At 42.6% G+C, this 24,334-nt stretch overlaps 1 protein-coding gene across 1 annotated transcript in view; it reads left to right on the top strand.

Moving 5' to 3' along the window:
• bckdk (branched chain ketoacid dehydrogenase kinase) overlaps nt 1-24,334 on the top strand; it is a 37,541-nt gene that overhangs the window by 2,859 nt on the left and 10,348 nt on the right. Inside the window, exons 2-7 of the mRNA XM_046324565.1 lie at nt 211-279; nt 3,312-3,422; nt 11,781-11,828; nt 13,076-13,195; nt 13,315-13,413; nt 14,312-14,385. Of these exons, the coding sequence (XP_046180521.1) occupies nt 211-279; nt 3,312-3,422; nt 11,781-11,828; nt 13,076-13,195; nt 13,315-13,413; nt 14,312-14,385 (521 nt within the window). The remainder of the gene's footprint in view (nt 1-210; nt 280-3,311; nt 3,423-11,780; nt 11,829-13,075; nt 13,196-13,314; nt 13,414-14,311; nt 14,386-24,334) is intronic.

Below are 24,334 nucleotides of genomic sequence, written 5' to 3'. Positions count from 1 at the left end.
ATATATATATATATATTGCTGACAGTCACATGCACTTCACATGCCAAAGGTAGAAAATATGTTGTTGGGTAAACTCATTGTTCTTGGGAGATTGGGTTATTGTGTCCGGTATCCGTATCTAATGAAATCACAACAGTTGTCTGCTTGTGTCCACTAATATTGTAGGCCTGTTTAAGTGGATTTCTTACTGTTTTTCTCCTCTCTCCGCAGGCCTCAGTCCGACTTACACCAGCCACCTTGCTCTACGCTGGGAAGTCTCCAGATGGACACCACATCCTGGTATCTGACCACTCTGTCCAGTCATTGTAGCATATTTTATGGTTATTTCTCATCATATTAGGCCGAATACATGCTTTGTCTTCGTGATTGATGACTGTCTTGAAGGTTACTTGATAAGTGTTATCTTTATACACACTTAAAGTGGTCTATAGAGTAAACGATTTGTCCGACATCTCTCTTTTTACCGTATGCTGCTTTACGAATGTCATCTTGCGAGAAGGTTTACGTGTAGCTCTCTATCACTGGAAATATCATTTGATAAGACTAAAGGTCGTGCTATTATGATTTTTAACGTCGATACCAATTATTGGAGGACCAAAAAAGCTGATGCCGATTAATTGGACATTTTAAAATTGTTTAAAATGTATTTTATTTATATACTGTGGGGAGAACAAGTATTTGATACACTGCCGATTTTGCAGGTTTTCCTACTTACAAAGCATGTAGAGGTCTGCCATTTTTATCATAGGTACACTTCAACTGTGAAAGACGGAATCTAAAACAAAAATCCAGAGAATCACATTGTATGATTTTTAAGTAATTAATTTGCATTTTATTGCATGACATATAAGTATTTGTTCACCTACCAACCAGTAAGAATTCCGGCTCTCACAGACCTGTTAGTTTTCTTTTAGAAGCCATCCTGTTCTCCACTCATTACATGTATTAACTGCACCTGTTTGAACTCGTTACCTGTATAAAAGACACCTGTTCACACACTCAAACAGACTCCAACCTTTCCACAACGGCCAAGACCAGAGAGCTGTGTAAGGAGTTCAGGGATAAAATTGTAGACCTACACAAGGCTGGGATGGGCTGCAGGACAATAGGCAAGCAGCTTGGTGAGAAGGCAACTGTTGGTACAATTATTAGAAAATGGAAGAAGTTCAAGATGACGGTCAATCACCCTCGGTCTGGGGCTCCATGCAAGATCTCACCTCGTGGGGCACCAATTATCATGAGGAAGGTGAGGGATCAGCCCAGAACTACACGGCAGGACCTGGTCAATGACCTGAAGAGAGCTGGGACCACAGTCTCAAAGAAAACCATTAGTAACACACTACGCCATCATGGATGAAAATCCTGCAGCGCACGCAAGGTCCCCCTGCTGAAGCCAGCGCATGTCCAGGCCCATCTGAAGTTTGCCAATGACCATCTGGATGATCCAGAGGAGGAATGGGAGAAGGTCATGTGGTCTGATGAGACAAAAATAGAGCTTTTTGGTCTAAACTCCACTCGCTGTGTTTGGACGAAAAAGGATGAGTACAACACCATGCCAACCTTGAAGCATGGAGGTGGAAACATTATTCTTTGGGGATGCTTTTCTGCAAAGGGGACAGGACGACTGCACCGTATCGAGGGGAAGATGGATGGGGCCATGTATCGCAAGATCTTGGCCAACAACCTTCTTCCCTCAGTAAGAGCATTGAAGATGGGTCGTGGCTGGGTCTTCGAGCATGACAACGACCCGAAACACACAGCCAGGGCAACTAAGGAGTGGCTCCGTAAGAAGCATCTCAAGGTCCTGGAGTGGCCTAGCCAGTCTCCAGACCTGAACCCAAATAGAAAATCTTTGTAGGGAGCTGAAAGTTCTTATTGCCCAGCGACAGCCCCGAAACCTGGAGGATCTGGAGAAGGTCTATATGGAGGAGTGGGCCAAAATCCTACAATGTGATTTTCTGGATTTTTTTTTTCTGATTTTGTCTGTCATAGTTGAAGTGTACATATGATGAAAATTACAGGCCTCTCATTTTTTTAAGTGGGAGAACTTGCACAATTGGTGGCTGACTAAATACTTTTTTGCCCCACTGTGTGTGTGTGTGTGTGTGTGTGTAATGACAATTACAACAATACTCAATGAACAATTATTTTAAATGAATATAATACATAAATAAAATCAATTTAGTCCCAAATAAATAATGACATATGTTCAATTTAGTTTAAATAATGCAAAACTGTGTTGGAGAAGAAAGGAAAAGTGTAATATGTGCCATATAAAAAAAGCTAACGTTTAAGTTCCTTTCTAAGAACATGAGAACATATGAAAGCTGGTGGTTCCTTTTAACATGAGTCTTCAATATTCCCAGGTAAGAAGTTTTAGGTTGTAGTTTTTATAGGAATTATAAAACTATTTCTCTCTCCACTATTTTTATTTCATATACTTTTGACTATTGGATGTTCTTATAGGCTCTTTAGTATTGCCAGCCTAAACTCGGGAGTTGATAGGCTTGAAGTCATAAACAGCGCTGTGCTTCAAGCATTGCGAAAACCTGCTGGCAAATGGAGGAAAGTGTAGTTTGAATGAATGCTTACGAGCCTGCTGCTGCATACCACCGCTCAGACTGCTCTATCTAATCATAGACTTCATTATAACATAATAACACACAGAAATACCAGCTTTGGGTCATTAATATGGTCAAATCCGGAAACTATAATTTCGAAAACAAAACGTTTATTCTTTCAGTGAAATATGGAACCGATCCATATTTTATCTAACGGGGGGCAACCCTAAGTCTAAATATTGCACCGCATTGATTATATGCAACGCACAACAAGCTGGTTAAGCTAGTAATATCATCAACCATGTATCGTTAACTAGTGATTGTTAAGATTGATTGTTTAAAAAAAATGTGTTTAGTGCTAGCTAGTCATTTACCATGACTTCTTGCTGCTTGCACTCGAGTAACAGATGGTCAGCCTGCAACGCAGTTTCCTCTTGGAGTGCAATATAATTGGTCATAAACGGCATCCAAAAATGACGATTACGATAGTTATGAAAACTTGAAATTGGCCCTAATTAAACGCCCATTCCGATTATTTGGTCAACCTCTGGATAAGACTATACTACTCTAAATAACCTGAGTCATATCTGAAGATGTCTGATTTTTCTCTGGTGTAAAACCGGTTTGACTGGTAGTGAAGTTCAAAATTCAAGGGGATTCCTTTATTAGCCTAGTCATTGAGATCACTTTGCCTTGCACTTTATTGTCCACGTTGTGTATGCGTCTCACCCTATCATCCTGTGTCTGTAGAGCAGTGCCAAGTACTTGCACAAGGAGTTGCCTGTACGGATCGCTCACCGTATCAAGGGCTTCCGCAGCCTGCCCTTCATCATTGGCTGCAACCCCACCATCCTGCAAGTTGTGAGTTCCTTCTGTTTTATTTATTTTTTTCTCTCCCTTTCTCCCTCTTGATGTTGAGGTCTCTCTCTGGTGCTTCTCTCTTTGTCAACATGTCTGGTTTACCTTTCTGGTGTAGTAACGCTCCTTTGCGATTTGCCAAACTTTCAGGACAAGCCTCATTCCAATCATTGGACATGTATGGGACAGGAGGGCGCCAGAAACCGCATTGAGTCAGTGCTGATCAAAATACACTGAGTATACCACACATTAAGAATAGAACTTCACTTTCCATGAGACTGCCCAGGTGAACCTGGCAGTGTAGCCTAGTGGTTAGTGTTAGACTAGTAACCAAAGGTTGCAAGTTCAAATCCCCGAGCTGACAAGGTACAAATCTGTCATTCTGCCCCTGAACAAGGCAGTTAGCCCACTGTTCCTAGGCCGTCTTTGAAAATAAGAATTTGTTCTTAACTGTCTTGCCTAGTTAAAGGTAAAATTAATAAAACCCAGGTGATCCCTCATTGATGTCACTTGTTATATCCACTTCAATCAAGTGTAGATGAAGGGGAGGAAAAAGGTTAAAGAAGCCTTAAGCCTTGAGCAAATTGAGACAGTTGAGACATGGATTGTATGTGTGTGCCATTCAGTGTGAATGGGCAAGACAAAAGATTGAAGTGCCTTTGAACACACCGGTTTGAGTGTCAAGAACTGCAACACTGCTGTGTTTTTTTTCATGCTCGAGTTTACCATGTGTATCAAGAATGGTCCAACACCCAAAGGACATCCAGCCAACATGACACAACTGTGGGAAGCATTGGCGTCAACATGGGCCACCACTCCTTTGGAATGCATTCGACACCTTGTCACATTGAGGCTGTTCTGAGGGCAAGGGGGGTGCACTCAATATTAGGAAGGTGTCCCTAATGTTTGTTATACTCTGTGTAGACTGACTTTTGACAGTCATTCATTGAGAATGCACTTGTTACAAAACACTAGAGCTGGGAGACGTGTACAAAAATCCATATCTCAATAAATTGATAGAATTGATACGATAAACTTAATTTTCTAACTTAGCAAATAAAGAAACATCCTCTCACTGTCAACTGTTTATTTTCAGCAAACTTAACATGTCTAAATATTTGTATGAACATAAGATTCAACAACTGAGACATAAACTGAACAAGTTTCACAGACATGTGACTAACAGAAATGTAATAATGTGTCCCTGAACAAAGGGGGGGATTTCAAAATCAAAAGTAACAGTCAGTATCTGGTGTGTCCACCAGCTGCATTAAGTACTGCAGTGCATCTCCTCCTCATGGACTGCACCAGATTTGCCAGTTCTTGCTGTGAGATGTTACCCCACTCTTCCACCAAGGTACCTGTAAGTTTCCAGACATTTCTGGGGGGAATGGCCCTAGCCCTCACCCTTTGATCCAACAGGTCCCAGGCGTGCTCAATGGGATTGAGATCCGGGCTCTTCACTGGCCATGGCACAACACTGACATTGCTGTCTTGCAAGAAATCACGCACAGTACGAGCAGTATGGTTGGTGGCATTGTCGTGCTGGAGGGTCATGTCAGGATGAGCCTGCAGGAAGGGTACCATATGAGGGAGGAGGATTTCTTCCCTGTAATGCACAGCGACGAGATTGCGTGCAATGACAACAAGCTCAGTCCGATGATGCTGTGACACACCGCCCCAGACCATGACGGACCCTCCACCTCAATCGATCCTGCTCCAGAGTACAGGCCTCGGTGTAACGCTCATTCCTTCAAAGATGAATGCGAATCCGACCATCACCCCTGGTGAGACAAAACCGCGACTCGTCAGTGAAGAGCACTTTTTGCCACTCTTGTCTGGTCCAGCGACGGTGGGTTTGTGCCCATAGGCAACGCTGGTGATGTCTGGTGATGACTTGCCTTACAACACTCCTACTGGCCCTCAGTCCAGCCTATTGCGGACAGTCTGAGCACTGATGGAGGGATTGTGCGTTCCTGGTGTAACTCGGGCAGTTGTTGTTGCCATCCTGTACCTGTCCCGTAGGTGTGATGTTCGGCTGTACAGATCCTGTGCAGGTGTTAAACGTGGTCTGCCACTGTGAGAATGATAAGCTGTCTGTCCTGTCTCCCTGTAGCGCTGTCTTAGGTGTCTCACAGTACTGACATTGCAATTTATTTCCCTGGCCACATCTGCAGTCCTCATGCCTCCTTGCAGCATGCCTAAGGCACGTTCACGCAGATGAGCAGGGACCCTGGGCATCTTTCTTTTGGTGTTTTTCAAAGTCAGTAGAAAGGCTTCTTTGGTGTCCTAAGTTTTCACAATTGTGACCTTAATTGCCTACCGTCTGTAAGCTGTTAAGTGTCTTAACTACCGTTCCACAGGTGCATGTTCATTATTTGTTTATGGTTCATTGAACAAGCATGGAAAACAGTGTTTAAACCCTTTACAATGAAGATCTTTTTTTGGATTTTTACTAATTATCTTTGAAAGACAGGGTCCTGAAAAAGGGCTGTTTCTCTTTTTTGCTGAGTTTATTTACAGTTGTAACACTAATGTGCACCACAGTTTTTGTTACTATCCTTTAAACTACTGTTACTTGTTTGATGGTTGTAGCCATCAATTGTCCCATTAACAATCACCTAGATTGGCAGACTATTTCATCTCAAACTTCACATTTTCTAGTTTAGGCTACTTATCGTAATGAACAATATTAGCAAAATGCCTGAAATGTATGGTCGGTGTTGCTCATTTTCGGTTTATTTTCCCAGCTCTACATAAAAGCCTGCTAGCATTTATTTGCTAAGCTGCATCTCTTAGCTTCCTATATTTTGTGAGATAGGCTTCTTAATAAAAAAAACATGCGCCAGAGAAAATTGTTTTATGTAGAGGTGCTGACTAATGGCAAATAAGCTATAAAAATAGTTACGCGCGTGTGTGTGTGTGTGTGTGTGTGTGTGTGTGTGTGTGTATATAGATATATATATTAGTTGAAGTCATAAGTTCACATACACCTTAGTCAAATACATTTAAACTCCGCTTTTCACAATTCCTGACATTTAATCCAAGTAAAATTTCCCTATCTTAGTTCAGTTAGTATCACCACTTTAATTTAAAAATGTGAAATGTCAGAATAATAGTAGAGAATTATTTCTTTCATCACATTCCCAGTGGGTGAGAAGTTTACATACACTCAATTATTATTTGGTAGCATTGCATATATATTGTTAACTTGGGTCCAATGTTTTGGGTAGCTTCCCACAATAAGTCGGGTGAATTTTGGCCCATTCCTTCTGACAGCTGGTGTAACTGAGTCAGGTTTGTAGGCCTCCTTGATCGCACATCCGCTACGGAGCCGCAGTCAAACGACCACCCCTCATCACTGTCAAACGCTCCCTAAAACGCTTCTGTGAGCAGGCCTTTCTAATCGACCAGGCCCGGGTATCCTGGAAGGACATTGACCTCATCCCGTCAGTTGAGGATGCCTGGTCATTCTTTAAAAGTAACTTCCTCACCATTTTAGATAAGCATGCACCATTCAAAAAATGCAGAACGAAGAACAGATATAGCCCTTGGTTCACTCCAGACCTGACTGCCCTCGACCAGCACAAAAACATCCTGTGGCGGACTGCAATAGCATCGAATAGTCCCCGCGATATGCAACTGTTCAGGGAAGTCAGGAACCAATACACGCAGTCAGTCAGGAAAGCTAAGGCCAGCTTCTTCAGGCAGAAATTTGCATCCTGTAGCTCCAACTCCAAAAAGTTCTGGGACACTGTGAAGTCCATGGAGAACAAGAGCACCTCCTCCCAGCTGCCCACTGCACTGAGGCTAGGTAACACGGTCACCACCGATAAATCCATGATTATCGAAAACTTCAACAAGCATTTCTCAACGGCTGGCCATGCCTTCCGCCTGGCTACTCTAACCTCGGCCAACAGCTCCACCCCCCCCTCCACAGCTACTCGCCCAAGCCTCTCCAGGTTCTCCTTTACCCAAATCCAGATGGCAGATGTTCTGAAAGAGCTGCAAAACCTGGACCCGTACAAATCAGCTGGGCTTGACCATCTGGACCCTCTATTTCTGAAATTATCCGCCGCCATTGTCGCAACCCCTATTACCAGCCTGTTCAACCTCTCTTTCATATCGTCTGAGATCCCCAAGGATTGGAAAGCTGCCGCAGTCATCCCCCTCTTCAAAGGGGGAGACACCCTGGACCCAAACTGTTACAGACCTATATCCATCCTGCCCTGCCTATCTAAGGTCTTCGAAAGCCAAGTCAACAAACAGGTCACTGACCATCTCGAATCCCACCGTACCTTCTCCGCTGTGCAATCTGGTTTCCGAGCCGGTCACGGGTGCACCTCAGCCACACTCAAGGTACTAAACGATATCATAACCGCCATCGATAAAAGACAGTACTGTGCAGCCGTCTTCATCGACCTCGCCAAGGCTTTCGACTCTGTCAATCACCATATTCTTATCGGCAGACTCAACAGCCTCGGTTTTTCGGATGACTGCCTTGCCTGGTTCACCAATTACTTTGCAGACAGAGTTCAGTGTGTCAAATCGGAGGGCATGCTGTCCGGTCCTCTGGCAGTCTCTATGGGGGTGCCACAGGGTTCAATTCTCGGGCAGACTCTTTTCTCTGTATATATCAAGGATGTTGCTCTTGCTGCGGGCAATTCCCTGATCCACCTCTACGCAGATGACACCTTTCTATATACTTCCGGCCCGTCCTTGGACACTGTGCTATCTAACCTCCAAACGAGCTTCAATGCCATACAACACTCCTTCCACGGCCTCCAACTGCTCCTAAACGCTAGTAAAACCAAATGCATGCTTTTCAACCGTTCGCTGCCTGCACCCGCACGCCTGACTAGCATCACCACCCTGGATGGTTCCGAGCTTGAATATGTGGACATCTATAAGTACCTAGGTGTCTGGCTAGACTGTAAACTCTCCTTCCAGACCCATATCAAACATCTCCAATCGAAAATCAAATATACAGTCGGCTTTCTATTCCGCAACAAAGCCTCCCTTCACTCACGCCGCCAAACTTACCCTAGTAAAACTGACTATCCTACCGATCCTAGACTTCGGCGACGTCATCTACAAAATAGCTTCCATCACTCTACTCAGCAAATTGGATGCAGTTTATCACAGTGCCATCCGTTTTGTCACTAAAGCACCTTATACCACCCACCACTGCGACCTGTATGCTCTAGTCGGCTGGCCCTCGCTACATATTCGTCGCCAGACCCACTGGCTCCAGGTCATCTACAAGTCCATGCTAGGTAAAGCTCCGCCTTATCTCAGTTCACTGGTCACGATGGCAACACCCACCCGTAGCACGCGCTCTAGCAGGTGTATCTCACTGATCATCCCTAAAGCCAACACCTCATTTGGCTGCCTTTCGTTCCAGTTACATTTACATTACATTTAAGTCATTTAGCAGACGCTCTTATCCAGAGCGACTTACAAATTGGTGCATTCACCTTATATAGTTCTTTGCTGCCTGTGACTGGAACGAATTGCAAAAATGGCTGAAGTTGGAGACTTATCTCCCTCACCAACTTCCAACATCTGCTATCTGAGCAGCTAACCGATCGTTGCAGCTGTACATAGTCTATCGGTAAATAGCCCGCCCATTTTTACCTACCTCATCCCCATACTGTTTTTATTTATATACTTTTCTGCTCTTTTGCACACCAATATCTCTACCTGTACATAACCATCTGATCATTTATCACTCCAGTGTTAATCTAAATTGTAATTATTCGCCTACCTTCTCATGCCTTTTGCACACAATGTATATAGACTCTCTTTTTTTTTCTACTGTGTTATTGACTTGTTAATTGTTTACTCCATGTGTAACTCTGTGGTGTTGTCTGTTCACACTGCTATGCTTTATCTTGGCCAGGTCGCAGTTGCAAATGAGAACTTGTTCTCAACTAGCCTACCTGGTTAAATAAAGGTGAAATAAAACATGATTTTTCAGTTCTGCCCACATTTTCTATAGGATTGAGGTCAGGGCTTAAGCCATTTAGACACAACTTTGGAAGTATGCTTGGGGTCATTGTCCATTTGGAAGACTCATTTGCGACCAAGCTTTAACTTCCTGACTGATGTCTTGAGATGTTTCTTCAATACATCCACTTAATTTTCCTGTCTCATGATGCCATCTGTTTTGTGAAGTGCACCAGTCCCTCCTGCAGCAAAGCACCCCACAACATGATGCTGCCATCCCGTGCTTCACGCTTGGGATGTGGTTCTTCGGCTTGCAAGCCTCCCCCTTTTTCCTCCAAACATAACGATGGTCATTATGGCCAAACAGTTCTATTTTTGTCATCAGACCAGAGGACATTTCTCAAAAAAGTACCATCTTTGTCCCTATGTGCAGTTATAAACCATAGTCTGGCCTTTTAATGGCGGTTTTTGGAGCAGTGGCTTCTTCCTTGCTGAGCGGCCTTTCAGGTTATGTCGATATATGACTCGTTTTACCGTGGATATAGATAATTTCATACCTGTTTCCTCCAGTATTTTCACAAGGTCCTTTGCTGTTATTCAGGGATTTATTTGCACTTTTAGCACCAAAGAGTGTTAATCTCTAGGAGACAGAACATGTCTCCTTCCTAAGCAGTGTGACGGCTGCGTGGTCCCATGGTGTTTATGCTTGTGTACAATCGTTTGTGCAGATGAACATTGTACCTTCAGGCATTTGGAAATTGCTCCCAAGGATTAACCAGACTTGTGGAAGTCTACAAAGTTTTGTTTCTGAGGTATTGGCTGATTTCAGAGGCACTGAGTTTGAAGGTTGGCCTTGAAATACATCCACAGGTACACCTCCAATTGACTCAAATGATGTCAATGAGCCTATCAGAAGCTTCTAAAGCCATGGGATAATTTTCTGGAATTTCCCAAGCTGTGTAATGGCACAGTCAACTTTGCATGTAAACTTCTGACCCACTGGAATTGTGATACAGTGAAATAATCTGTCTCTAAACAATTGTTGGAAAAATGAGTTGTCATGCACGATGAAGATATCTTTGCCAAAACTATAGTTTGTTAATACAAAATTTGTGGAGTGGTTGAAAAACAAGTTTTAATGACTCCAACCTAAGTGCATGTAATCTGTGTGTGTGTGTGTGTGTGTGTGTGTGTATATCCCAGTAAATTATTGGTTAAATCACCAACTCTTTATTATGTAACAAACAATGGCCCCTCACTCTATGCCTATGGAACTGTAATCAATTCAATTAAGTCATTAGTCTATCAGCATACAAAGTTTCGGCTTGAGAACTAAAAGTTATTCTATAGAGCTAGAGTTGATGGGCCATCTGTCACATTAGAGGTTTTCCTTTGTTGTCTAGCTGCCATGTGCAGTGTTAAGCTTTTTCTACTCCTCCCTCTGTCCTCTCCTCCCTCCCCATGGCCTATTTACCTCATCTAAGCGTCTTTAAAATGGATGAACTTTTACCTAGATTTTCTCCCACAGCACCAAGGTGCTTTTGTGTAATGAAATGGTGCCTGGAATGTGTCGTAAAGAAGCATGTGTTGTCTCCAGAATATTCTCCTTCCAACTAATAAATAAGAATAGCAAACAATTGTGTGGGGAATTTCATATTAGTAGTTTCGACACCCTTACCAACAACTCATAACCAGTGATTCACAAATGATTGTACATTGTTTTTTTAAAATACATATATTTTTTTAAATATGTGGTAATATTATCCATTCACTCAAACAACTTGTCAGACTCCAGCCACCCTAGTCATAGACTGTTCTCTCTTACTGCATGGCAAGTGGTACCGAGGCATCTAAACAGCTTCTACCCCCAAGCCTTAAGACTCCTGAACATCTAGTCAAATGGCTACCCAGAATATTTGCAGGGCCCCCCTTCACCCACTCTTTTCACCACTGCTACTTTCTGTTGTCATCTATGCATAGTCACTTTAATAACTCTACCTACATGTACATACTACTTCAAATAACCGATGCCTCCGCACATTGACTCTGTATCGGTACCCCTGTTTACAGTCTCGCTATTATTTCACTGTGCTCTTTAATTACTTGTTACTTTTATCACTTATTCTTAACTGTATTGCTGGTTAGGGGCTTGTAAGTAAGCATTATATTGTTAGGTCTACACCTGTTGTTTTCGGCGCATGTGACTACATTTTTAAAAATTTGAACTAGGCAGGATTTAAGCAGTTGTGCATTTGAGACATATTGGAAGACTAGGCTATATCCTCTTAAACATCCTTTCCGTTCTTGGACTGTAGGCCTGGACACCATGGGATGTGTTGAGGCCCACTTATGGGGGCTTGGGAGGAGGGGAAATTCTAACCAACACCCCTTGTCTATTTCCTTCTCCTGCAGCATGAGCTCTACATTCGAGCCTACCACGTGTTGAGTGACTTCCCAGCAGTGAGTAGTCACAAACAGCCACACAGCGAGGGGTTGGGTTGGCCAAGTTCAAGTGTTTGACCACCAGGGCTTCCATATTTCTCTGTCCCAGTTTCTGTGGAGCTGGAGAGGCTGTCAGACTGGCATGCATGCAACTCCTCCAGGCTGACTAATGTATTTGTTTGTCTGAAAGTGTCATTGCTTGGCTGAAAAGTATAGTATTTTGAATGGATATTTTGATTCTATAACGGCAATATTTGCAACAAATACAGCTGAGATAAAATGACCACTAAGTTGAACAAAACATGAGTCCCTGTCTTTTCCATGATTTTTTTCCCCCTTTCCAAGAAAAGTAATATGTGGTATACAGAGGATAGAAACTTCTTGACAACAGTGTCTTCGGAAAGTATACAGACCCCCTAGACCTTTTCTCAATTTTGTTGTGTTACAGCCTTATTCTAAAATGGTTTAAATAAATAAATCCTCCGCAATCTACACACACTACCCCATAATGAGAAAGCGAAAACGGGGGTACAATGTTTTTTTTTTTGCAGGTGTGTGTGTGTGTGTGTGTGTGTATATGTGTATATATATATTTGTAAAATGTTTGTTTTTAAGCAGTTTTTATTTAAGTATTCAGACCCTCTCCTATGGGACTCGAAATTGAGGACAGGTGCATCCCGTTTCCATTAATCATCCTTGATGTTTCTACAACTTGGGAGTCCACCTGTGGTAAATTTAAATGGATTGGACATGATTTGGAAAGGCACACACCTGTCCTACAGTTGACAGTGCATGTCAGAGAAAAAAAAACAAGCCATGAGGTCGAAGGAAAATGTCTGCAGGATTGAAGGTCCCCAAGAACACAGTGGCGTCCATCATTCTTACATGGAAGAAGTTTGGAACCACCAAGACTCTTCCAAGAGCTGGCCGTCCGACCAAACTGATCAATCGGGGGAGAAGGACCTTGGTCGGGGAGGGGACCAAGAACCCGATGGTCACTCTGACAGAGCTCCCCCCAAACAATTTTAGAATAAGTTAACAAAGTGATGGGGTCTGAATACTTTCCGAATGCACTGTATATTTAGTTATTTTTAATGGTTGTATGGGTGTGTATGTATATTAACAGTTGATTCCAACCCGTTCTGTAAGTGAATTTTACTCTAGTGGAGAAATTGTCCTATTCATCTGATAGGAATGTAATTCATCCAACTCTGATTTTGATAATGGTCAGATGTGTTCTGATTTCACTCTGCATCGTCTGTCAGATCAAGGACCAGGAGATGGAGGCTCGCTACAGTAAACTGGTGCAGCAGCTCCTGGACGACCACAAGGACGTAGTAACTCTGCTGGCCGAAGGCTTCAGGGAGTGTCGGAGGCACATTCAGGTAATGGCCATATGTAGAAGTTCTAATTTGGTTATTGGAACTGTGTGTTTTGTAATGTGACCGTAGGTTTTAAAGAATGGTGTATTCCTGGCCTTAAGAGTGTGTGTATTATGTTCCAGGATGAGACCCTGGTCCGTAACTTCCTGGACACCACCCTCACCTCCCGCCTGGGGATCCGGATGTTGGCCACACACCACCTTGCCCTGCATGAAGAAAACGTATGTCTCGCATCCACCTTTTAGTCATTAATTGCTAACAGATGAAAAAATGTTATTATTGAGGAAAGGAACATGTATGGTATTATTACATTTTTATGTATTATAATTTGAAGAGGCAAAGCATTTTCAGAACGTGGTTATTTTCACACTATAAACATGTGCCAACCAGCACATGAACCCAATGTTTCACTCTGGAGCCTTTGACAAGGGCGTGCTTGCATAAATCCAACCTGTCCGCAACCCATACTTTTAGTTTGGATTATAAGTATTATTAAAAAAAACATCTGAATAGTTTGTGCAGTTGTATAGTTTCCTGGGTTCTCTCCAAATATCCACACACACACACTAGCTCCCCGGTGCATTAAAATGCAGTGTCACTCCTGATTCCAGATCCTGCACCTCTCATGCGAGCTAACAGGAAAAACTAAGCACGAGATGGAGAAAGCCGTTATTATCAGTGCAGTCTGCTGGCCCCATGACTTTTACGAGAGCCCAGTTTTGTATCCTTATTTTAACCAGGTAAAGCAGGCTGGCGGTGTTCAGGATGATGAAGCATGTTTGCCAGTTCTGGAGACTCCCTGACTCAGGGTAGCATTGTGTTAGTTACCTGATACTCCTGCCAAAATGTATGATTTTGTTACCCAACAACAGTTCGGCCTAAATCTCTCCCGCTATTTATTGTAATCCACTCCTTTCACAGCTCAGACCTGGTTTCTTTCTGAAACATTGGTCAAATGACTGGTTACTGTTTTGTGAGATTACTTTATTATGCTAATACATTCTGGCCATTGAACTACATTGCACATTGACCTGAAATTTGGCAAACCATCCTCTGTTTACCATGTCCGTAATAAAGCTTGTGCATCTCCTCTTATATACCTTTCATCTTTCTTTGCAGCCTGATTTTGTGGGCATCATCTGCAGGCGACTTTCCCCCAAAAAGATCATTGAGAAATGGGTTGATTTTGCAAGGTGAGTGGTGTGTTTCGTTACCTTATTATATTGTTGGTTTAGAATAAATCTCCCACTACGTCTGGATTAGAACATGCAGTTGACATACACTTAGGTTGGAGTCATTAACTCGTTTTTCAACCACTCCAAAATTGTCTTCACAAAATAGATAGCATCATGAGAAAGGACAATTATGTGGATATATTGAAGCCACATATGAAGACAGTCAGGAAGCTAAAGCTTGGTGGCAATGGGTCTAAGGTGTCAACAGTCTTTAGACATAGTTTCAGGCTTTTATTTTGAAAAACAAGCGTGAAAGATCACATTGCGTTAGTGGACAGGTGGGGGCTCTGAGTGAGTTTTGCGCTACAGAGTAAAGCGGCCATTGTTTCTCCCGGTGTTTTTGAAAAACCTACACACCCGTTTGAGATATTATCGAATATATATTTTAAAAACAACATGAGGATTGATTATAAAAATGTTTGACATGTTTCTGTGGACATTATGGATATTATTTGGAATATACGTCTGCGTTGTCGTGACTGCTCTTTCCTGTGGATTTCTGAACATAACGCGACAAACAAACGGAGGTATTTTGGGTATAAAAATAATCTTTATGGAACAAAAGGAACATTTGTGTAACCGGGAGTCTCGTGAGTGAAAACATCCAAAGATCATTAAAGGTAAACAATTAATTTGATTGCTTTTCTGATTTCTGTGACCTAGCTACTTAATGCTTAGTGTACATAATGTTATGTTATGCTATCGACAAACGCTTGGATTGCTTTCACTGTAAAGCATAATTTTAAAATCTGAGACAAGTGGATTAACAAAAGGCTAAGCTGTGTTTTGCAATATTGCACTTGTGATTTCATGAATATGAATATTTTTAGTAATATTAGTTGACTGTGGCGCTATGCTATTCAGCGGTTGCTGACAAATGATCCCGCTAACGGGATGGGTAACGTCAAGAAGTTAAGGACAACAAAGTCAATATATTGGAGTGGCCATCACAAAACCCTGACCTCAATCCTATAGAACATTTGTGGCCAGAACTGAAAAAGCGTGTGCGAGCAAGGGGGACTACAAACCTGACTCTGTTACACCAGCTCTGTCAGGAGGAATGGGCCAAAATTCACCCAACTTATTGTGGGAAGCTTGTGGAAGGCTACGCAAAACGTTGGACCCAAGTTAACAATATAAAGGCAATGTTACCAAATACTAATTGAGTGTATTTCAACTTCTGACCCACTGGGAATGTGATGAAACAAATAAAAGCTGAAATAAATCACTCTAATATTATTCTGACATTTCACTTTCTTAAAATAAAATAAAAATAGGACTTCACAGCAAGAAAATCCAGCAAGCGCCAGGACCGTCTCCTAAAGATGATTCCGCTGCGGGACCGGGGCACCACCAGTACAGAGCTTGCTCAGGAATGGCAGCAGGCAGGTGTGAGTGCAGCAGGCAGGTGTGAGTGCATCTGCACGCACAGTGAGGCAAATACTTTTGGAGGATGGCCTGGTGTCAAGAAGGGCAGAAAAGAAGCAACTTATCTCCAGGAAAAACATCAGGGACAGACTGATATTCTGCAAAAGGTACAGGGATTGGACTGCTGAGAACTGGGGTAAAGTAGTTTCCTCTGGTGAATCCCCTTTCCGATTGTTTTTTTTGGGGCATCCGGAAAAAAAGCTTGTCCGGAGAAGACAAGGTGAGCGCTACCTCTTCTCTTTCTATTCTGGTTAGGGCCAGTTTGTGCTGTTCTGTGAAGGGAGTAGCACATAGTGTTGTACGAGATCTTCAGTTTCTTGGCAATTTTTCGCATGGAATAGCCTTAATTTCTCGGAACAAGAATAGACTGATGAAATTCAGAAGAAAGGTCTTTGTTTCTGGCCATTTTGAGCGTGTAATCGAACCCCACAAATGCTGATTCTCCAGATACTCAACTAGTCTAAAGAAGGCTGGTTTTATTGCTTATTTAATCAGGACAACAGTTTTCAGCTATGCTAACATAATTGCAAAAGGGTGCAGTCGTCTTAAGGCACTGCACCGCAGTGTCACTAGAGATTCTAGGTTCAAGTCCATTTACATTTACATTTAAGTCATTTAGCAGACGCTCTTATCCAGAGCGACTTACAAATTGGTGCATTCACCTTATGACATCCAGTGGGACAGTCACTTAACAATAGTGCATCTAAAACTTAGGGGGGGTGGGGTGAGAGGGATTACTTAACCTATCCTAGGTATTCCTTAAAGAGGTGGGGTCCAGACTCAGTTGCAGCTGGCCGTGACCGGGAGACCCATGGGGTGGCGCACAATTGGCCCAGCGTCGTCCGAGTTAGGGGAGGGTTTGGCCTGCAGCGATGTCCTTGTCCCATCACGCAATAGCGACTCCTGTGGCATGCCGGTTGCAGTGCACGCTGACACGTTTGTCAGGTGTACGGTGTTTCCTCCGACACTGGTGTGGCTGGCTTCTGGGTTGTGGGCATTGTGTCAAGAAGCAGTGCGGCTTGGTTGGGTTGTGTTTCAGGAGGATGCACGGCTCTCGACCTTCACCTCCCCCGAGTCCATACGGGTGTTGCAGCAATGAGACAAGACTGTAACTACCAATTGGGTAGAAAAGGGTAAAGAAAAAAAAATATCCAAGACTGTTAAAAAAGGTGTCAGAAAGCTCAGGAAGTGTGTATATTATTTTTTTAACTCTTTGGGGGGTAGGCACACCTCTCCATACTTCCATATATATATTATTTTGTACTGGTTACCTTCAGACAAGTCTTTCTGTATTGGCTGACAAAGGCCAAGTTTGACACCTTGGTCTACCTGTTAGGTAGCCAAATTGACATGATCCGTCAATGTCTGTGTGTATAGGTGATTTTCAGAAGTAATCATGATTAAACGGTCTTAAAAATCAATGTTGAAAAGGGTATTATATATATATATAGTGTGAATTTTACACCTTTTTCTCCCCAATTTCATGGTATCCAATTGTTTAGCAGCTACTATCTTGTCTCATCGCTACAAAAAGTACAGAACTTAACATATTTAGGCAACTTTTATAAAGTTTCAAGCATGCAAACATTATTTCTAGCTGCGATACATGGGCAAATGTGCCCTTCTGCTGCTTGACAGGCAAAGCCCACAATGGATGGCAAATGAACTCAAACCACTGATGCCTGTCAGGTATCGTATACTTTTGTATTTATTTTATATAACTCAAATATCCAATTAAATGGTGGTCAATATTGAGAGCTGGAGGAGTTGTTTTGTGCTGTAATGCATTGGAGCTGGCTTTCCCCCTAGCTGGGAATGTGGCATGTTTGAAATCAAACTAAATATGATATTGATACAGTGCCTTGCGAAAGTATTCGGCCCCCTTGAACTTTGCGACCTTTTGCCACATTTAAGCAATATTATCGCTTGCACAGTGCTCCTTGGGATGTTTAAAGCTTGGGAAATCTTTTTGTATCCAAATCCGGCTTTAAACTTCTTCACAACAGTATCTCGGACCTGCCTGGTGTGTTCCTTGTTCTTCATGATGCTCTCTGCGCTTTTAACGGACCTCTGAGACTATCACAGTGCAGGTGCATTTATACGGAGACTTGATTACACACAGGTGGATTGTATTTATCATCATTAGTCATTTAGGTCAACATTGGATCATTCAGAGATCCTCACTGAACTTCTGGAGAGAGTTTGCTGCACTGAAAGTAAAGGGGCTGAATAATTTTGCACGCCCAATTTTTCAGTTTTTGATTTGTTAAAAAAGTTTGAAATATCCAATAAATGTTGTTCCACTTAATGATTGTGTCCCACTTGTTGTTGATTCTTCACAAAAAAAGACAGTTTTATATCTTTGTTTTTTACACTTTATTTATGCAACCCCGTGAATTGAGGATATGGTATCGCATACCCCCTGCCAGAAACCGTGTAGTTTTGAACACTGCCAAGTGGAATGGAGGAATGTTCCTTCATCTGAGCCGCATCTAAAACATAGGGAGGAAATATCTGGGTTGAACCTGTGCAGTCTAGATGGGGTGATATAGAGCTGATGGAGGAAATTAAACTGGATCAGTCTGTATCTGGAGTTCAATGTGGATGTAACCCCATCCCTGCATAGGTCACTCTATAGATCCTCATCAAGATCAATACCCAGATCTCTCTCCCATCTAAGTCGGGTTTTATCTAGCCCAGGCAGTGTTAGTCCTGACATAAGAGCATTGTAAACACGGGAAATGGTCTTGGAACAGTGGTTGGTCTGCGTGGCAGAGTTGTTCAATAGGTGACATCTTAGGTAGGGTCCATTGTCCCTTGAGAGTCACCCTAATAAAGTTTCGTAGTTGTAGCTAGCTAAAGAAGTCCCTGTTAGGCAAGTGGTATTTCTGTTTCAGCTGATCAAAAGACATAAGAACTCCCTCCTCGTAACAATGTTCCAGAAGAGTGATCCCCTTATCAGACCATGGTCTAAAGTTACTATTCTGGAAAAACATAGGGATCAATCTATTGTTCCATAAAGGGGTTTTAGGGGAAAGGAATCCCCCTCGTACGAACAGCTCATGCAGTTTGCACCATGCCAGGACAGAATGTATGATTTAAAGGGTTGTCTGATGGTTTTTATAGATTTTCTGTCCCATTTTGTAAAACAGATCTGCCCCAGTGTCATCATTTACCTCAAGCTTTTCAATGTTCAACCATGAGGGAGAGGGACCATTGTCAAACCTCTGAGCCAGAAACCTAGACTGTGCAGCCCAGTAGTACATTCTAAAATTGGGGAGGTTTAAGCCCCCTTGACTGTAATCAAGGGTCAGTTTATCCAGGCCAACCCTAGGGGTTTTGCCGTGCCAGATAAACCGTCTGGTCAGCTTGTCGAGAGAGGAAAAAAATGCTGCGGGAACAGGGATCGGGAGAGATTGAAACAGATATAGAAACCTGGGCAGGACATTCATTTTAATTACATTGATTCTACCCAGTAGAGTGAGAGGTAAGTCCATTCATTTACAAAGGTCAACCTCCACCTTTTGCAACAAACTGGCCAGATTGAGTTTTATAGAGGTTGTTCAGATTACCATCCACCATTATGCCCAAATATGTGAAGCCCATAGCCGACCATCTAAAAGGAAACTTGTGCTTGATGGTATGATGGTCAAAGACCGACAACGGTAAGATTTTGCTTTTATCAAGATTGACCTTTTATCCAGAGAAAGAACTATAACACTGTAGTAGGATCTGCAAGTGAGAGAGTGAGTGTTCTGGGTTTGTTAGGAATAAGATGAGGTCGTCCGCAAAGAGTGATAATTTATGGGTATGGGGGCCCACCTCAAAGCCATGTATGTCAGGGCATGTTCTAATAGCCTCAGCCAACGGTTCGATGGTGAGGGCAAAGAGGTTGGGGGCTAATTGGGCAACCTTGTCTGTTCCCCCTATAAAGAGGGAAAGAGGAGGAAGTAATCCCATTGGTAGCAATCCTAGCTTTAGAGATTTGTAGAGTGATTTTTATCAAATTTACAAACATGGTACCTAAACCAAACTTTTCCAAGATGCGAAAGAGGTATTGCCATTCAACCCTATCAAAGGCCTTTTCAGCGTCGAGGGAGACTGTGACACCAGGTACTTTGTTTTTGTTAGCAAGGTGAATTATATCAAAGAACCTTCTGAGATTATTGGAGGACAATCTATTAATTATGAAGCCAGTCTGATCTGGGTTGACCAACAGGGGAAGACATGACTCCAGTCTCTTAGATAGCATCTTGGTGACCAGTTTACAATCTGTGTTAAGGAGAGAGATTGGTCTATAGGAGGTGCACTTTAGCGGGTTTTTCCATTTCTTGTGGATTACAGTAATCACTGCTTGAGAGAAGGACTCTGGAAAGCAGTTGTCTTCTGGCTTTTTTAAGTACCTCCATAAGGTAGGGGACCAACAGCTCCCTAAATTCTTTATAGAACTCTGGAGGGAAGCCATCCTCCCCAGGAGATTTATTAGAAGGTAAGGATTTAATGGCCTCCAACAATTCAGGGACTGAGAAGTGTTCACTCAAGGCGCTCGCTGTCTTCCCCTGACAGGCATGGGAGGTTGAGAGAGGAGAGAGAGAGAGGAGAGAAAGGAGTCTATCTCTGATAGATCATCGCTTGATTGGGAAGTGTAGAGGTCTTCATAGTATTTCTTAAAAGTATTATTAATTTCAGTAGGGTCGAAAGATATCTCTTTAGTGAGCATTTCTATGGCATTAATTGTCCTCTTACTTTCCTCTGCTTTCAGTTGCCATGCCAATACTTTGAGCTTTCTCTCCAAGCTCATCATAACGTTGTTTTGATTTAGTGATGGCCCTTTCAGCTTGATATGTGTTCAGAATATTATATTTAAGTTTTTTATTTACCAAAAGCCTGTATAGATCTTTAGTCGTGCCTCCTTTGGTAGGTTTTCTCTAGCTCGGAGATTTCAGATTCAAGAGCATTCAGTTCCGCACCGTGTTTTTTTCTTCAGCCCTTTAGTATAGGAAATAATTTGTCGCCTCAGGTAGGCCTTCAATGTGTCCCAAAGAATGAAGCTGTCAGGAGCAGAGGGTTTGTTTGTCAAAGTAAAAATATTGATCTGCTCTTTGATGAATGCACAAAATTCAGGTTGCTTTAGAAGTGTAGAATTTAGTCTCCATCTATATGCTCCATTTACCTTGGTAGGAATGGAGATTGATAATACCAGAGGAGAATGGTCACTAAGCAATCTGGGGAGATACTCGACATCTAACACTCTATGAAACAGTTGTGTCGAAAGTAAAAAGTTATCTATGCGTGTGTGTGTCTTGTGTGGGTGTGAATAAAAAGAGTAGTCCCTATCCTGTGGGTGCAACTGTCTCCAGATGTCTAGTAAATTGAGATCTTTCATGAATGACATGGTGAGCTTGCCGGCTTTGGTAAGAAGTGAGGGTTTATCATAAGACCTATCAAGAACTGTATCTAAGCAAAAATTAAAATCTCCTCCAACCAGTAGCCATCCTGGTGGTGCTTGAGCAACCTGAAGGAAGACATTCTGAATAAACATATGGTCATCGAAGTTAGGAGCATAAATATTCAATAGGGTCCAAGACTCTGAAAACATATGCCCCTGCACCAAAACAAACCTGCCAGAGGAATCAGAGATGGTGTTGTTGACACAGAAGGGGATGTGTCTACTTATCAAAATTGCAGTTCCTCTTGCTTTGGAGTTAAAAGAGGATGCAAAAAACTTGTCCTACCCATTCCCTCTTCAATTTCTTGTGTTCACTGGCTGTAAGATGTGTTTCTTGTAAAAACACAATGTCAGCCTTTAATTTCTTAAGGTATGTATATACTCTTTTCCTTTTAATTGGGCTGTTAAGACCTTTTACGTTGAATGTGACATATTTTAGTGGATTAAGCATAGGTTGGGTTTGAAATATGTAACTGAATAGAAATCTATCATATGCAGATAATTAGGAAATGTTTCAACTTTGGTTTGAGCACAAAAGTGACGTGTGTCTCTTTAGGGAGGAAAAAAATAATAAAAATCCCACCCATCCCGATTGTCAGACTAGAACAACAGTCCCAACAATCAAACATGAATACACTTGTAGAGATACGTTGCTGCTCGCTTTCCATCTTGCTCTTACTAGCTAAACCTTGGCGTAAACTAAAACCTGCGAGCTCTCTAAATTGAATACAAACATTGTGAATAGATATTTATGGCTGAATATTTACTGCCCGCGGTAAGGGCTGCTTGAGTCTCTTTACGAAAGATTAACATAAATGAGGGGGAAAGCAGTGGGCCTAAACCCACTTATTGCTTTGCCCAGTAGATATAGACTAAACCAAAATATACTCTCCTGTAAATGTAATATATCTCACTCCGGGAAGATTCGGTTAGTTGAAAATGTACAAATCAATTAAAGTGACCGGGAGATACCAGCAGTTCAATCCGGATAAGAGAAAACAAACGAACTGCATTTTATCCCCCAGAGAGACCGTCCTGGCTCAGACTCAGACGTTGCTCAGTTCTTTGAGAAAAGTGTGCACTTCTCCCTGTGTGTTGAAGAGATTGCTTCGGCCTTTGTACTGAACTTTCATCCGCGCAGGGTGGATGAGGTAGCCGGTGATGTTCTTCTCCTTCAGTGCTTTGGCGGCAGGTCTGAACTGCTTGCGGCGTCTGGCGAGGTCCGCGCTCATATCTGGGAAAAGGCTGACCCTCTTCCCATCGATGGCAATGTCCCCTTTGGCTCTTGCGAGTTGCAGTATCTTCTCTCTGTCTTGGAAACGGAGGAACCTGATCAGGACGGCTCGTGGGGGCTCATCTGGCCGGGGTTTCGGCGCTGATGTTCTGTGGGCGCGTTCGATTTCCAGCGGCTTGGTGAAGTTGGTTATGCCTAGGACCTCCGGGATCCATTGAGTGAAGAAACGGACCGGGTCACGGCCCTCGCTGTCCTCTTTCAATCCCACCACACGGATATTACTACGTCTACTCTGGTTCTCCATCTGATCTACTTTGTTTTTGAGGTAGGCATTGTCCTTTTGCAGTTGTGTCAAGACCTGGTCATGTCTAGCGATGGTATCTTCAACTGTGCTAATGCGCAGCTCTGCCTCAGTCGTTCTCAAAAAAAGGATTTCAGGTCGTCAATGGAAGAATGGAGTTCAGTCGATTTCTTATCGATTTTCAGAGAAAGACCTCTGTTACCATCCTGAATTTCCCGGCGGAAAGTAGCCAGCATGTCGGCAGTCTGGAACTGTCGTCTGAGTTATGAGGGCTAATGCTATTCTTGCTAGCTGTAGCGTTATCGTTATCTTGGGAATCAACGCCGTTTTGGTCGTCCTTCTTGCCTCTCGGTCGGCGGTCCATGGCTCTTTGGGAAGGTAAGTATTTGACAATTTATCAGCCGATGTTAGAATATTGTTTCAACGTTGTTATTTAGGTAAAAATAGAATAACTTTGAAGAGCTCGGTTTGTCAACGTCTGCTCAGCTCCGCGGCATCACGTGTCTCCTTATATCTTTATGTTTGAAGCCTGAAATGTGGCAAAAGGCCGCAAAGTTCAAGGGGGCCGAATACTTTCGAAAGACACTGTATTTTACACTGGCTCTGTGTCAGGGTCTTCTCAAGGTCAACATCTTTGTCACAGCTCTGTGTGGCACAATGAACGTATCCAAATAATGTCCACTCAATACTCACTCACATACAGTCAAGCACACTCTTCACAAGCCTCTGTGCACATGTCTCAGTTCAGCCTCTCTAGGAATGTGCAGCTGCTCTCTTTCTCTCTCAAACTCTTTCCAGTCGCTGGGTTCTGGCTGCATCAGAACAAAGGTACTAATGCAGATTTTCTGAGTCAAAGGTGACAGACCCTGAATCAACAAGCTGTCCTTTTCCTCTACATGCAGCCCTGTGTTCACAGACCCCCTGAGTTATGAGTCTCATTTTAGCACTGATCAGCACATTAGAGCAGACTGGATGTCTTTCCTCAAAATATTTTTATTTATTTAACTAGGCAAGTCAATTAAGAACAAATTCTTATTTTCAATGATGGCCTAGTGGGTTAACTGCCTGTTCAGGGGCAGAACGACAGATTTGTAGCTTGTCAGCTCGGGGGTTTGAACTTGCAACCTTGCAACCTCCGGTTACTAGTCCAACGCTCTAACCACTAGGCTAGAGCGTATGTGGTCAATAACTATGAAGCAGACCACTTGTTTTTTTTAGGCACAATGTGGACTGTCAGTGTGCTATGGATAAACTACAGTGCTTTCAGAAGTCATTTAAAATGGATCAAATGTATATATATATTTTTTTGTCACTGGCCTACACAGAGTACCCCATAGTGTCAAATTGTAATTGTTTTTTTGTCTTGAGTCAAGTATTCAACCCCTTTGTTACGGCAAGACTAAAGAATAGTAAAAATGTGCTTAACAAGTCACAAGTTGCATGGACTCACTCTGTGTGCAATAATGGTGTTTAAGATGATTTTTGAATGACTACC

Source organism: Oncorhynchus gorbuscha, linkage group LG02, assembly GCF_021184085.1.
Source record: "Oncorhynchus gorbuscha isolate QuinsamMale2020 ecotype Even-year linkage group LG02, OgorEven_v1.0, whole genome shotgun sequence".
Classification (NCBI taxonomy): Eukaryota; Metazoa; Chordata; class Actinopteri; order Salmoniformes; family Salmonidae; genus Oncorhynchus; species Oncorhynchus gorbuscha.
The sequence above is the reverse complement of the archived record's forward strand: the minus strand, read 5'-3'. Positions and strand labels throughout refer to the sequence as shown.